The 17,548-nt window shown below is 32.2% G+C and overlaps 1 protein-coding gene across 1 annotated transcript; it reads left to right on the top strand.

Annotated features, from left to right (window-relative positions):
* Positions 1–2,220: 2,220 nt before the first annotated feature.
* LOC18037081 (tyrosine decarboxylase 1) lies at positions 2,221–3,793 on the top strand. Its single transcript, XM_006428145.2, has one exon. The coding sequence runs from the start codon at positions 2,221–2,223 to the stop codon at positions 3,760–3,762; it is 1,542 nt and encodes a 513-aa protein (XP_006428208.2). The 3' UTR covers positions 3,763–3,793.
* The last annotated feature ends 13,755 nt before the right edge of the window (positions 3,794–17,548 follow it).

Raw genomic sequence — 17,548 nt, 5'->3', positions numbered from 1 at the left:
AAACTAGCAGCTTATTGAATAGAATCCCAGAATAAATTAAACCAAAATTAAGCTTAAAGATTTTATGGAAATACACACGTGGTGCGTTTTTCATTGATTGACTGCTCAGATGCCGGTTATGGCTGGAATTTAGTTTTTGACATGCTTAATCTCAGAGAATTTTTCTCATTGTATCTTTTAAGTTCATATAAGTTGAAACCAGTGGGTATTATATGGGAATGAAAGTCAACCCATGAGAAGAAGTAGAGATGGGTCGCCTCAACCCATGAGAAGAAGTAGAGATGGGTCGCCATCCCCTTGGTTTTCATTGTGTTCCATGCTTTGTCTGTGCATTCTGTATGTACAATGCTTTCGTTCAGCAGCCATTGTGCAGGATGCAAGTGTTTAGTTTAATCAATTTACTATTTCTTAACCATTTAAAAATTGTAAAATTTTATAATTACGTTATCACCCTTTCAAACCAAACGGCTGCCTAACGCTTATATACGTCAGGGGTGCTATATGACAATATATTCATACTTTCTCTCTAAGTGTAGCAGGGGTAAACGTCAGGGGAGGTATCCAAAAATTACCCATAAATTAAGTGAATGATTTGCCATTACTCACTCGCCATAGCCATTGCCCATTGGCCAAGTAAAGGTCAGTTCAAAGTACAGGAGCAAAAAGATGGTACACACTACATACAATAAAAGCAGTTCAAAAAATAAGAACAATAATAAGAATAATAATAAATCTCAGACACGCTTGAATGAATTATTAAGAGGTAAATTGGTGAAAAAGGGGAAAAAGAAGAACGAAAATGAAGAAGGACAATGACACGTGGCGTGGTCATCGAGAAGTCAGCCGCGCCAGCTGAGGGGCAAAGGGCAACGCATTGATTAATTACAACATTAGAACATTATTACATTATACAAATCACACGCCCGCTCTCAGACCACGACACGTGACCCCGCCTGCTCTCTCTCTCTCGAGCGGGTCACTCAACTCGCATTCACCAACTTAAAAATACGAAGTGCTTTTCCCCATCTTCCCCCACTTTGCTTCTTTCAGCTTTAGCTTTTAGCTTTTCTAACAGCAAACAAACCGCACACTCCCTGGACCACTATTTCTTTCTTTCTTGGCGATGATATTATTCACCATAAAATTTTTAGGCGGGCTTTGCTTTTCAATTGTTAATTATTATTATTTTTTTTAATCCAATGGCTTATGAGAAAGATTGGTTTGTTTGGGTGGATCATTAGTTTAAGATTGGCTTCTTTTTAACCGGCAAGTGATTGAGCATGGAATTGCGAGCAGCTGACAAGACTTTGCCCTGAATTTGTCATGCCATTTAACAATTAATAATATTTTATTTCTCTAAATTTCTTAGGGCTTATTGGGGTCATGGGAGACATTACCATGATTTGGAGAAGAAGAAACATGGTACAACAACCACAACCACCATTTTCCTTAAACTCCTCAATTATTTTTATTATTTTCACTTTAAATAATCAAAAACCAAGCCAAGGCATGAGCATGATCTGCTTCTTTTTTTTTTTTTCTTGTGTCCTACAATTCTTTTGCTTTTTTGCCAACTTGTAAAGCATTAGGTGTCATAAAAAGCAGTGGACGCATCATCTTAAGCCTTAAGTTTTGCCTTTCGAGTTCTGTTCTGTGGGTGTAATAGTCTTTTTACTTGTCCTTTCAAGTCAAATATTTTTTTTTTCCCCCTTCTCTCTTCAAAGCGTGCTCTGGGGATTCAATTGGATTATGTTCGAATTTTGTACCTTTTATAAATTTTTTTTTTTACAAATCCAAAATTTTAATAATTTAGGGGATTTTTATTATATCCAAAAATTTTGTAATGATATTTTTTATTAAAAAATAAAATTTTTAATTTGGGATTTATTTTTATTAAATTTAGGAGTATTTTTATAATTATAATTTTTTTATTTTTAAAGTTTTTATAAAATTAAATGATCTTCTAATTTATTTATAGATAAAATTGTTATTTTATTTAAATTATTTAACGGTGTTATTACAAAAGTGATTGATTGATATAAATTTAAAAAGAAAGATGATGTAGAGAGCATGTTATAATATTGTGGTGGTTAGATGAATATAAGGAAAATAGAGGTGGTGTAAATGATAATTTTTCAAAAATAAATAAGATACAAAGTAGTATAAAAGCACCCACTAGCAAGGAAGTAAATGAGAGCTGGTGAGGCATCAATAATTAAAATGGGAAGTTTCGGTCTCTCAGCAAATAATATTACACACGGCAGCAGCTTCTCAGCAGATTTAGAGCCAAAGAGCTTCTCTGACGAATCGAAAGCTGTTATCGATTTCATTGCTGATTATTACAAAAACATCGAGAAATACCCTGTTCAAAGCAAAGTAGAGCCTGGTTATTTGTCGGCTCGGTTGCCTGACACAGCCCCGCATTCCCCAGAGTCATTGGATGATATTCTAAAAGATGTCACCGACTGCATCTTACCTGGCCTCACTCACTGGCAAAGCCCCAATTTCTTTGGTTATTTCCAAGCAAATGCAAGCACTGCTGGCTTTCTTGGTGAGATGCTTTGTTCAGGGTTCAACGTGGTTGGCTTCAACTGGCTCGCTTCTCCGGTAGCAACTGAACTCGAATCCATTGTGATGGATTGGATGGGGAAAATGCTCAAGCTTCCTTCTTCATTTTTGTTTTCCGGAACAGGTGGTGGTGTCCTGCACGGAAGCACTTGTGAATCCCTCGTTTGCACTCTGGCAGCTGCAAGAGACAAAGCATTGGAAAAACTTGGAGGAGGCTTTGACAACATTACTAAGTTGGCTGTTTATGCCTCCGATCAAACACATTTCGCTCTTCAGAAATCTGCCAAATTAATTGGTATCCCTCCAGCAAATTTTCGGCCTCTCCGCACATCATTTTCAACTGAGTTTTCGCTGTCACCAGATACGGTTCGTGCTGCTATCGAAGACGATATCAAATCTGGCCATGTTCCACTTTACTTATGTGCTACTGTTGGGACAACCGGTGCAGGAGCGGTGGATCCCATTGAGGAGCTCGGAAAAATTGCAAACGAATACAAACTGTGGCTCCATATCGATGCTGCTTACGCTGGTAGCGCTTGCATTTGCCCTGAATACAGGCATTACTTGAATGGAGTTGAACTTGCTGATTCAATCAGCTTGAATCCGCATAAATGGTTCCTCACTAACATGGACTGCTGTTGTTTGTGGGTCAAGCATCCTAGTTTCCTAGTGGATTCATTATCCACTGAATCAGATATTATGAGAAACCGATCACCAGCTAGCAATACTAGTACTAACGCTGCGCCTGTTATCGACTATAAAGATTGGCAAATCGCTCTTAGCAGGAGATTCAAAGCTTTGAAGCTATGGACTGTGATTCGCAAACATGGCTACTCTGGCCTTATGTATCACATTCGCAGCGATGTGAGCATGGCTAAGAGATTTGCGGCAATGGTCGCCAAAGACGAGAGGTTTGAGATAGTAGTGCCTAGAAAATTTGCACTGGTTTGCTTCAGGCTGAAACCGAAGCGAGAATCCGAGGGCTCAGAATTGAACCGTGAGCTGGTTGATGCTTTGAACGGAAGTGGAAGGGCTTTCTTGACACAAGCAATGTTGGGTGGTGTTTATGTTATACGCTGCTCCATCGGAACCACGCTCACTCAAGACCGTCATGTCGATGATTTATGGAAGCTCATTCAGGAAAAGGCTGATCGGCTGTTGTCATTGCAGGAGCCGGAGCATGCAAGCCGCTAATCATCTCGCATTGGTTAATTTAATTAACCAATGTAATAATATATATAATCATTCTTAGATCGCGGGCATACATATTTTTTTAAAATGTGAATTTTAGGATTTCTCAGACTGTTGTCAAATATTTTTTTAACTGCAAAATCATTTTCAATAATGTGAAAGCATTTGACAACAGTAATATAAACATCTGCACTAGAGAAGGATTCTCTCTCTATATATACATTGGTATATGTGTATGCACGCACTGCTAGTTGGAATCATCTGCATTCCTCCTTCTATAAATGTACTATCGTTATAATCCTTCTATAATCCTGGCTTTTCGTAAAGCTTTTTCTATGGTACTTCTAGCCATGGTTGTTGCAAGGCATAGCAATGGATATATAGAACTCTTTGCCTTGCCGCCCTTTCTCATGTTAATCCTAGATAAATAAACAAATAAGTAAATATGGTAGGAGATATATATATATATATATATATATATAAAGAGTCCTTCTCAGGCTTTATGGTGAATTAATTGAACACTAAATCTATTAAATCATATTGCTTAGTCTCTTTGTCCCTCATCTCTTTTGTTTTAATTGAACAATATATATAGTATTATAGTGTGTGTGTGCGTGTAACATCTTTCTCTCATTATATGCACAAAATGGATCTCATGCGTTGATCATCACGATAGTACTGAGCTTTTATAAATTTTGTGTATTACAATATATTTTTTCTTTTTTTGGTGAAACCTCGGCACAAATAAAGGGAATCTTATGGATAACTAGAAGGGAATGCAATGTATGGAAGGAGGAATACAAAAGAAATTGGAAGTGAAATTAGGAAAGTTTTGGAAAGGAATAAGGATTCAAATGGAAGTTTGAACTATGATGGCCGGTAAATGAAAAGCAAGCTAAAGGCAATTCTTGTGATCATTCTGATGCCTTATCCAATCTCTTCTACACTCAAAGCTATTATTTATGTATAGGCGCGTGTGATAATAAAAATTCTAATGGGGTGATGTCGTCAACAAGAGCTTTTAACAATATTTTTTGTTGATTTAAGCCACGATGTAAGCTTGATAATATTAAGATGTATATAATTCTTCATCAGGTCATAAGATTCGGCAACTTGACATTCAGTTTCTTCACATGTACAAGCAGACTGTGAAGATAAGTATTTAATTGAAGGTCTTGCTTTAAACTTTCAAAGGATAAGTATTTTCCAAGCTAGCTAGGTTCGTCTCACAGTCAACAAAAATTTTCAAAACTTTTGATCCACTCACGAGAGTGCATGCATGATAATATTTGCTTAACGTGGTTTGACAATTAGGAACCAGATTCTGCTTTCCAAAAGTTTTTAATTCAAGAGTTTTATCCAAAAGTTATATTTAACTCGATTAATTTTATTTTGCCTTAATTAAGTGAACCACGATCAACATTAAAGGTTTTGTGTTCAGAATGATCAAAATTTTGCAAAGGCATTAATAATTATCCAAATTAATAAATTTTTCTTCTTATGTCTCAAAAACCTATCTTAGTTAAAAAACTATGTTGACTCTCAATAGTTTTATTGCCTTTACCATTTTACCCCAAAAATCAAACTTAATAGTTTTTCTCCTAGTGGTCAATAACTGGCTACTACGTACCTACACAAAGTTCAACGACCGATCAAAAAATAATAATCATAATTTTGAATTTTTGATTCAGTAAAAGCGACCAAAAACAAATTAACAAAATATTTTTAATGGTGGGAAGTTTCAGTGGTTTTGATATATGAAAAGTGAAAATGATTTGTTTATTGAAACAATACAAAGGGTTCTGCTAATTTTCCCCTAATGTTGGTTGATGTTTTTTCATATTAATTGTGAAAATTAAATTTTAAAAAAGATTACTGTTAAAGAAAAATGTGATTGAATTATTTTTTTTTCTTTTTGAAAGTAGAGGGTCCAAATTAATTTTTATCCTTCTACCTCTCTTAATATTTGAATTTAGATTATCAGTTAAATAATAAACTGTTTAAAAACCACGAAGTTAATCAATTCATCTAGATTATTAGAATTATTTTAGGCATTTTTATGATTCATCGCAATTGTAGTGTCTCTATCTTGATTTTGCATTTTGATTTTGTGAATGCTAACAATATTAACCAAAAAAGTAAAAGACGTTTTTAATTCTCAGTAATAACATGACAATTAAGAAGGTCGTCAATTTAACAAATAAAGAATGATATTCCACAAAAATAAAGGAAAATGATAATTAAAAAGAAACAATAAAAAGCATGGAACTGTTGGTTAAGCCATGAATCTTTTCCTTATCTCCATCGTTGCAGTCACCAAAACCCCCAAAATTGCCTTCACCGCCATGTTTATAAACCTCAGCATCTTCTGAATCTGATGGGCAAAATTTGTATGACAGTCACCATCATCTTCATCGATATTATAATGATCAGCAAATAAATGCGGTGGAGGCGGCTCCGAGTCCTTGAGCTTCCACTCTTTGATATCCATTCCCCGTTCATCACAATCAACTCCTGCCATTGCTAAAGCTTCTATCGAAACACACATTTTTCCTTTTGTTTATTTATTTTTTATATTAACTAACTTGCTTTCTCTCACAAAGATTGGTATTGTATTTATAGCGTGAGATACACGTGACGTGATAATTAATATTATGTCATCTTTGAACCGTACCAGAGACTGTACGTACTTTCTTGTCAAAATTCGCAAGATTAATTAGCTTAAAATTCAAATGATATTAAAGTTTCTCATGTCTTCACCACTAAATGCTCGTGAATTTTTATAATTTCTTGGCTTCGTGCTCCAAGATATCACGAACAAGTGTCAAATATAGTTATTTCTTCTAACATTTATTGATATCCAATCAATAATGATGCAAGCTTGGTAATTGACTTTTCTATTCATGGTTATAATTGAATACTAGAAATTGATTAATTTGTGTCTTTCGGTGTATGTTCCTTTACCTATTAGATTTGAGTCATGTGTATCTCTCTCTCTCTTTTTTTTTGTTTTTTAAAAAAACCAAGAGATGAGGGATTAGGCGAGACTCCCACAAATAATATAAATTAGTAATGAAGTAAATACATAAGAAGAGGAATATAAATCAAAATCTCCTAAAGTAAATGTAAATACAGAAGAATAAAATCATCAAAGGCAAAAAGAAAGCCATCAGTGCTAGTGTTTAACATGAGGAAAAGCATGCGCATCCAAACAAAAAATACTAGATAGGGATGGCAATGGGGGGGAAGGGGAGGAGACCGACGTCCCCGTACCCATCTCTGATATTTTGCATATATCCACGTCCCCGACAAAGTTACTTAAGGGAATCTTCGTCCCTTCCCCGAATAATAATAAGGGATCCCCGAGGGTCTCCGATCGCCGAATTACTGATACATTTTTAATTTTTAATTTTAAGTTAATCATATTAAAATAAAAATAAAAAAAATTGACGATATATCTTACATAAACATTAATCCATTACAAAAGTCACATTACAAAATGTAAATCACCATAATAATTATTTTGGTCAATCTTCATAGTCCTACAATACAAAAAATAGAAATTACTTCATAGTCCTACAATAAAAAAAATAGAAATTACTTTTATATCAACAATGAGATAATTGAAATAGATATAGATATTTAATCAATATTTCTAATAAAAGTATTTACCTTTTGCACCTCCTGCTCTTCTTGTTTTTCCTCGAGGAATGTGACAAATTTAGAGATAGCCTTAGGTTTCAAATCTAAAACAATAAGGGAAATTATCATTGCACCACCTCTGTTTTCTCTTATGTTCATCCAACTATCACAAAATTATAACATATTCTCTGCACCACCTTTTTTTTTTTAAATTTATATCAATTAGCCACTTTTGCACTAACACTGTTAAATAATTTAAATGAAATGACAATTTTACCCCTAAATAAATTAGAAGTCCATGTTATTTTATAAAAACTTTGAAAAATAAAAAAATATTATAACTATAAAAATACCCCTAAATTTAATAAAAATAAATCTCAAAATTAAGATTTTTATTTTTTAATAAAAATATGATTAAAAAAATAATTGCAAAATTTTTGGATATAATAAAAATCCCTGAATTATTAAAATTTTGGATTTATTTTTTAATAAATAAATTCAGTTATTTAACTAAATTTTGCGAAATTATATTTTTTAATAAATAAATTCAGTTATTTTTATTATAATTTTGCAAAATTATAATTTTCTAATAAAAATAATTATTAAAATTTTTGTAAAATCTAAATTTAATAAAAATCAGCTGAGCACCTCTAGTTGGGATTTATTTTTTTTTATTAAAATTAGGGGTTTTTTTATAATTTTTTTATTTTTTAAAGCTTTTATAAGATAAAATGGTATTTTAATTTATTTAGGGATAAAATTGTCATTTCGTTTCAATTATTTAACGGTGTTAGTGCAAAAGTGGCTAATTGATACAAATTTAAAAAGAAAGTTGATGCAGAGTATATGTTAGAATTTTGTGTTGGTTGGATGAATATAAATTAAAACAGAGATGGCGCAATGATAATTTCCCAAACAATAAAAATAATATAGGTAATGTAACTTCTAAGTGAAATTTTTAATAATTATATAATATAATTACAATGTAAAATAAACTCATACCGCCATTGTAAGCTTGTAGCCAACTTTGACAACACATTAAACCCTTCAATGTGCTTGAATGAAGCATGTTATGGTACTCTATCACTGGAGCTAAAAGCCTATTCGAAAGCAACGATTATAATTGGAATTGACAAAATATCTCTAACAATATGTGCCAGTATCAGATACCTATGGGTATTTGTTTTCTATCAACTCAAAATATTAAAATCTTCCATCCGTGGGATAATTTTCTCATCCAAATATTAATCTAGTCAATTAGGCCCAAAAGTACAATAATATAATCATTTTGATATTTGTTATTTATACTAATATTTAATATTTTATAATTTACATTTTATTGTTAATTTACTAATAATTTTTTAAAAAATTAAAATAAAATTAAAATTAAAATGGGGAAATGGGGAGGGGATAGGGATTCCGTCTCATCCTCGTCCCTTCCTCGAATAAGAAATTGGGTAGAAAAAATTTTCTCGCCCCTTTCCTGAATAAGAAATTAGATAAAAAAATTGTCCCTGTAACCTCTTCGAATGGAAAAATGACTGAGGGTCCCCGTCCTCATGGGGATATCTGCCATCCCTAATACTATATAGGCCTACAGGAAGATCCTCCGAAATATGTATCTCTTATTTAATTATCTAAAAATTAATACATGTGCGCCAAAAATTCTTACAAATTAGATAATATTCACCAATGCAGTAGGACTCAAAATTTTTCCTTGAACATTTATGAAAATTTTGAAGAAGGTTTATGTATATAGTGACGTTCCTATATGAAACAATATAATAGACTTATGATATGTATTTTAATTTTTTTTTTCACACTTATCCTGATTATTCTTAAGTTTAAAGTGGGCCAAAAAATTCCCTTGACATGTTATGGTTTGGTCCAATGCCTCAATACATCATTATACATACAGAGTTTGTAAAATATCCATACAAATCTTTAGATATCAATTTGTTAGGAAATATATATCTTATTGGTCAAAGCCAGCAAAAATAAATATATACTCTAAATAAATTGTGTATAGTGATTGAGCAGGGTTGTGTCCACAGAAATCGGTAATTATTTAAATCCTTTTAAAATGTAAAATGCAAAATGGGGGAATTGTTGACAATAATAAAAATCAAATTAAAATAACAAGAATGCAAATTAAAATTGTAATTCAAATTGGGGAAAGCTCTGGTTGAAGGAATTAACTCAGCTTGATTCGACTACCGATCATTGATTTAAATATAAGTCATTACTACTTATGAATAGACCGGTTGATAGCTACTGAGACCCTCTAATAGCCAATCTCTCCTTAACTAGTCGATAACCAAGGTACGACTGTTGGTTATTTCCCTAATCAATAGACAACTCTAGATACGATCATAGGATTTAATCAATTGACAGCTTGAAAAACCAGAGAGACTCAAATCTTAATCAACAAACGCATACGATAGTTCATTTAAATTAGATTGTTTATTCTCATAACACAACGCACTGCTATGCTATTTGTCACAAACATTAAAATCTTTATACGATGAATCTTTTAATTGACAATAGATTAAGTTGATAATTAAATAGTGGCCAATTATCTAATTAACAAACATAATCATGACAATAATTCAGAGAATAAACAAATACCCAAAAAGTAATAAAACAATTAAAGCATAAGAAAGATCTCACAGTAGTGACGAATCGAAGCTTCATTAACATTCAACCAGAATAATAGGTTTAGTTCTTTATAGAGAGAAGAGAAAAATTTAGATCTAGGGTTTCTTTCTTTTTAAAAATCTCCTCCTTTGACTCCTCTCTCTCTTTTCCTCTAGAGTTCTTTTTAAAATAAAATACTAATATCTAAAATATTATCTAAATATTAAATTCGTAATTACAAAAATAACCAAAAAGATAAAACACGTTAAAATAAAAACTGCAGGTCCTTAGTTAACAGCACGCGCCCACACCTTATCAACAAAGTTCTTCTGAAACTCATAATTTCTCCAGGAAAACAATCATCCTCAAACATCATCTTGGAGCTCAATTTTAGCACCAATCAATAGAATTGCACCTACAAAAATAAAATACAAGTAAATCACTATTATTAAGTGCAAAACATCGATATTAAGGGAAGTAAACAATGTAAAACTGGTGCATAAATTGCACTCTAACACTTATTAACACTTATTTTCCTATTTAATAAGATTCCTATTTAAGGAATAAGTAATTTTCTATTTGGGATTTGACTTATTCAAGGAGGGGTACAACTACTATAAGAAAAGGAATAGTTCTCTTACAAGAATTAATCAGTTTTGTGCTGGTAGACAGTTTCTAGTGTGAGAGAAATAATAGATCTATTGACAGATTGGATATTATTGGGGTTTTGGATGTGAGAAAAATACTAGAGTGATTGTAATAGTTTTTCACACAATGCATTTTTCTCGTTGTCCTTGGTGGCCCTGGTTTTTCTCTAGTATTCGAGTTTTTCATGTAAATTCTTGTAGTGTGTGATTGGTTTTACTCTCCATCTCTTTTCTATCTATTATTTATTTGATATTTTTGCTTGAAAGATCTTGGGTGGAATTATAAATTCTCTAACAAGTGGTATCAAAGCTAAAGGTTGTTCTACATTGCAATTATGTTTGCAAAAAAATTTTGAAATCTAGCAAGAATTTAAGTTAAATTTTTTTATAGAAGAATCAATTTTGGCTTGTGGCAACTTTAAGTTAAGGATGTATTAATTTAATCTGGGCTACACAAGGCTTTAAAGGGCAAACCATCCCCTGTTTCTAGTAGCAACTCTAGGAAATCTGTTATGAGCGACGAAGAGCTGCAAGTGCTATACGATTATGTCTAGCAAAGAACGTTTTTGCAAATGTAGGAGAAATTCCTTCAACAAAAGAGCTTTGGAAGAGGCTAGAAAATTTGTATTAGACATAGAGCATTTCTAATCACTTGTACCTCAAGGAGCAGTTTCACACGCTGATAGTGATTGAAGGTACAATTTTTTTATATAATCTTAGTGCTCTCAATGGCATCGTGACAGAAGTAGAAGTAATTAGAGTTAAAATTGAAGACGAAGACAAGGCGCTTAGGCTATTATTCTCTTTCAATTTCCTGCAAGTATTTGTTGCTTACTTAATGTATGGAAATGAGACTATGGATCTTGAAGAAGTTATTAGTATTCTACTTTTAGACGAAAGAAGGCTGAGTTGTGGAAGTAATGGAGTTTCTGATGATTCGACGTTGATCGTTGGTAATTAGAAGAAAAATAACTCCAAAAGAAAGGATTATACTAGGTGTAAGGCACCTTAAAAGAGATTGTTAGAAAGTAAATAGAGCAAATTCTGCACGTGGCCCTAGGTTAGTATATGAAGATACTGATAGCATCACTAGTGAAAAGTCTATCATCATTCTGGGAGATGATAGTTCCCTGTAATAGATCATGAATACATCCTCATGGCAAGCCGATAGTGCCGAAGAAGAGGATGTTTTACTACTAGCGGGCCTACAAGATTTGTGCACAAGGCATGGTTTGACATTTATGCAAGGTGTGTGGTGGATTTTTTTTTTCTTTGTCGATGGCTAAAGACTCTCAAGGAAGCCAAGGAAACCAAATATGAGAGTGGGTGTTTTCAGCAAAATAATCGACATGTATCAAATATTTGTACTTTAGATATGGTGGAGTATGATAATTCTTGGTATAAAGAATTATGCCTGCTGGATAGAGAATAAGATTTTACCCATGATGGAGTGATTCTCATAAGCCTTATGTGAGTGTAGTTTTGATGGAGTAAAGAAGGTGGAAATGACGTGGTTGTATGAATACACGGTGGATCATGTTTTGTCACTAATTGAAAAGCTAGCCAAAGTGGAGATTGTTAGAAAATATGTCTTATTTTTCATTAAGGATTTCCTAGAATATTTTGCTCTTTAGTAAGATTCATATTTAAGGAATAACTAAATTTTCTAATTGGGACCTGACTTATTCAAGGATGAATTCAACTACTATAAGAAAATAAATAATCATTATATATATAGGGGTTGAGTTCATTTGTTAGTATAGCATAATAATCAGTTATTTAAAAGTAGACAATTTCTAGTGTGAGAGAAACTGTAGGTCTATTAAGAGATTAGGTGTTATTGGGGCTTTGGTGTGAGAAAACTACTAGAATAATTGTAATAATTTTTGACATAGTGAATTTTTCTTTCGTCGTCCTTGGGGGCCGTGGATTTTTTTAGGTATAGAAGTTTTTCACATAAATTCTTGTGTTGTGATTGATTTTATTCTTTATCTATTTTTTATCTATTATCTGTTTGATATTTTTGCTTGCAAGATTTTAGTGGGATTAAAAATTCCCTAACACAATTTTATTTTAAATCTATATTTATTTATTTTACATATAATATGGCATTTTAACCTGACTATGCTTGTAATAGAAAAACAAAAGAAAAACCTAACCCAACCTAGATCACTTTTTAAAAATTAATTTTCTTTTTCATGATGACTAAAACTGTCAATATTGTATTCTTTTGTGATTAATTTTGAAATAGAAAATTATTTTTCAAATAAAATTCACAATGAATTTTCAAGAGGAAGAAATAAATTCATTGTATTAGTTTTTAATCAATCTAATAGACTTATGGCATGTATTTTAAATATTTTTTTGCACTTATCTTGATTATTCTTATTTTATTTTAGAACTTTTTTTAAAAATCAATATAGTGTAGTCTTTAATCATCAAATAGTTCGTTTTTATAGGATATATAACTTTGTAAAAGGATTAGTTAATAAATTGAATCTGCTTTGTGGTCGGGCTTCCGATCCTTGCAGTGATTTGTGATGGGAGGATAAAATTTCTTTGACTCGTTCCAAATCTAAACCCATCAGTGTTAGAATTGTCATGTTTAGCAAATCCTGAGAAAGGCAAAGCTTAAATTAATCTTTTAACCCTCACTTTTTTCAAGATTCGAATTGAAGATGACTAATTAAATAAAATTATTTGTTTACTCCTAAATTAATATGGATATAATTTTAATTTTAATTAATCTAGATATAATAATTTTTTAGCATCCGTGCTTTTGGACAGACTTACTAGTTCTTAATATATATATGTGTGTGTGTGTGCATCCGATTGATCCACAGGAAAGCTATTAACGCTCTGAAAATTGTTAGTGCAATATTATTATTTATACACTAAAACAAATAAAAAAATAACCAAAATTTATTGCTTAACAAAGATTTCCAAAGTACATAAAAACAAAGATGAGATGTTGCTAGCTACTTAAACCAAAACTCAATCAGATGCTAGCACTTAAACTAAAGCAAAGATTTTTATTAGACGATGAGTATAATTTCCTCACGATTTACCTCACAATTCTTCCCTCACTAGCCTTTTTATCAAAATGATGGACACCAACCAACAGTACTAATTGCATTATTATGAGAATCATCTCCAGAAAATTGGCTTGCAAAACCAAAATTTTCTTCATCTTCTTCTTCTTCGGTGCAAAAATTGCTTATCACCCACCGTCACCGATTATTCTAGGTTTCGCCTTCGAGATCGGGAATCAGTCATTTTCATCGGATTAATTTCATCAGTTTTAACTTATTTATTGATCTATTAGCTCAGAAGTAGGTATCTTTATGTACCCATATTATGAAGGAACAAAAGCAATTCCCTTTATACAAGACCCTCCCAAAAACCCCACTTAACGGAAAATCATTAAACATTCACTAACCTTAACATCTTCTTATACATCACATTAATTCTAGTTAGTATTATTATTTTTTTTGTTCAATGATTGAAAAACGATTGGTGTTTTTCTCCCAAAAAAAAAAAAAAAAGGTGTTTCATGCATATGAAAAAAGGGTTTCCGGAATGTGTTCCAAAAAGTGCAGATTCAGCATGCTCCCAGATATTGTAATATTCATGCACATTGATCGGCTAAACTAGCTTTGGTGAACAATGCAACTAATGTATGGCTGGGATCATTTCCAGAAGATATTACTTACTTTGTTGAATGAATAAAATTATAATTTTTTTATTAAAAAAATAGCAACAGTGGTCAAAATTAGTCGATCCAATTAAAACCTTTTGATCTTTTTTCATTCCCTAAAATGACCTTCTCTAAATTTTCTCAATTAATATATATATATATATAAAGTAATTTTCTGATTAGGAATTTTAAAGTGCGGGAAAGTCCGGAAAAGCTTTAAAACCATACGGTTTTAAAGGTTTCCCGCACTTTCCCGAACTTTAAAATTCCTGACTGGAACATTTCTCTCTCTCTCTCTCTCTCTCTCTCTCTATATATATATATATATGTGTGTGTGTGTGTGTGTGTGTGTGTGTGTGTGTGTGTGTGTATGTGTGATTAATGATCAAAATTCCAGAAAATCTTTTAGTAACTGATGATCACCGATAATAATCACAAATTGCACCAAGATTTATCGAGCCGGCACGAGCAACAACAGCAATTTACGTGTGCTTATTTAGCAAATATAATCATATAATAATATTCAGGCACTGCATGGATTTTCATTTTTCAAAATTTTCTTTTGCTTTTGTAATCATCATTTTTTTAAAAAAAAAAAGCTGAAATTTTCTTTTTAAGAGAAACTTTTTTCAAACTAGTTTTCTTCAAATCACCATGCAATTTTGAAAAAGCTCCAAATACTTCATCATAAGAAGGTTGTTCATTTACCTTATCAAGCTCAACAAATGGCCACCTTCTAATACCATGAGTGCAAGATTTGATATCTCACGAGCATGCTTCACGATGGAAGTGTCATCATCACCATTATCACATGCGGCTACCATTGCCTTCTTCTTTTACTTGAATTCTTAAGAAGAGGGCATTGCGATCTTATTTGACCCAACTTTTTGCATTCAAAAGAAACAATTGCCTCATTCCCTTTCTCCACTTTAAGGTTTTTTTTCCAAAAATCTTTAAAGTTTCTTCTCTTGATTGCTTCTTGAAGAACCTTCTAAACCTTCTAGCAATTATTTCAATGCCTGCATCTTCAAAGTCACTCACATCATCATCACTATCAACTATAAAAACATTTCAATGCATTTTTTTTTATATCTTTTCACTGGTATGTAAACCAATAAGATCAGCAAAAGATGAGTTATTGAGATCCTTTGCTTCTTCAAATGCTGCTCTTTTTGGTCTCCACTCTTTCGACAAAAACATAATAACTTTCTTCACTTTTCTACTTTAGTAAAGATCTTTCCAAGTGCTCTAAGAGAATTCGCAACACCGGTGAATCTAGTGTACTTATGATGAACAGTCTCATGTGACTTCATTTGACACATCTCATATTACCTAGTGAATCTACTAATTTTAGACTCCTTGACTTGATTTGTTCTCTCATTAACAACTTTAAGCTTGTGAATCTACTAATTTTAGACTTCTTGACTTGATTTTTTCTCTCATAAATAACCTTAAGTTTTCTCTAAATTTCACATGCATTGGTATAATCCAAAACTATATGAAATTATTTCTTGTCTAGGACACAAAATCATGTATTCATAACTTTATAATTTAAAGACGTCTTTCTCTTGTCCGTCTCACTCTACTCACTTGAAGGTTTTGGACTTTCTTTTTCATTTTCTTTTTCCCTCCCAGGAATGAATAGTCCATCACAAACTATTTCCTATATTTCATAGTCTAAGGATTTTAGATAGATTTGTTAAAATAAGCCCAACACCAACTATTTCCTATATTTCATAATCTAAGGATTTTATATAGATTTGTTAAAAGAAGCCCAACACCAACTTTCATTTGTAAAGCCCAAACTAATAAGCCTAACTCATGAAAGGCTCTATGAGTAGGTATGGTTGGTGTTAGATTTAAATTATTGGTGGTAGATGTGGTAGATGAAATTATTGGTAGTAAGTGTGGTAGGTGAAAATAAATAGTTATTAATTTTTTTGTAATTTTTTATTTAAATGGTTTAGATTTGTTCTCATGTATTGTAAATATCACTTTGTATCATTTGGTTATACATCAAGTGCAGAGTGAAGAATTAGAAGAGAGAAAGAAGAGTAAGTTATGAGTGTGGTAGTGTCCCTCTTGTAAAATATCAATAAAGTCCTTCAATTTAGCAAAATTCTTCCATTACCCAAATAGTTTCAATTTTGAACCGTTTTGTCCCCTTAATTTTCAACAATTAGTATCAGAACCAAGTTAGATGGGGACTACTGTAGCAGCGCTGTCGAAAGTTCAGTTAAAGATTATCGTGACAAACTATAGGGGTATAGCAAGGATGATTGAAGATCGTTTGGTGGAGCTTTATTGAATCGTGAGGTGTTTGAAACTCTACCAGTTTGTTGGTGAAGATCGAGTTTGCTTGGAATTATCAAAGTCTTGCAAACACGATAGGTGACCTTTAAGCAGTTAAAAGAGACAAGAAGCATAGCAACCAAAAGTACAATATGTGAGTAACATTGATGAAGTCTTATTTACAAGGCCACGATCTTTGGGGGATTGTTTGTACTAACAATGTGAAACCACCAACTGAGAAGGTTGCTTTGAAAAAGTAGAACATCAAAGCTGGGAAGGCCATTTTCGCCATCAAGGGTACAATTAAAGAAAAGATGCTGCAACACATAAAAAAAGGTTAAAATGCCTAAAGACGCTTGGGACACTTTTGCAATTATTTTTTCAAAGAAAAATAACACACTGTTATAACTTCTAGAGAATGAAGTACTGTCAATTTTACTACGAAACATGGCAATAGATGAGTACTTCAACAAGGTAATGTCCTTATGCTGTGAAATTTCTGAGTTAGATCCTACAGCTACAATTTGTAAATTTAAATAAAGAAAATTGTTGTCTATAGTTTGAGGTTCGAGTTTAGGAGCTTTCTTATAACTGTCCAAGGTTGGCCAACTCAACCAACCATTGAGGAATTTGAAAAAAAATTTACCGATTCAAGAAGTGATTGGTGAGCAAATAAGTGAGGCCTCAATAAAGAATAACGAGAAAGCACTCTTCACTGATAAAAAAAAATATTGATTCAGACGACATAGTGTTAGAGGGTTTAAAGGAGATTTTGATAAGTCAAAATATCATTAACGAGAAGGTAGCTCACAAACAAGGGGAGTACAAAGGAATCGCAACAATGGTGACTAATACTAGCCAAACAAAAAGTTCA

This window comes from Citrus clementina, unplaced genomic scaffold (assembly GCF_000493195.1).
Source record: "Citrus clementina cultivar Clemenules unplaced genomic scaffold, Citrus_clementina_v1.0 scaffold_7, whole genome shotgun sequence".
NCBI classification, from domain to species: Eukaryota; Viridiplantae; Streptophyta; class Magnoliopsida; order Sapindales; family Rutaceae; genus Citrus; species Citrus x clementina.
The sequence above is the reverse complement of the archived record's forward strand: the minus strand, read 5'-3'. Positions and strand labels throughout refer to the sequence as shown.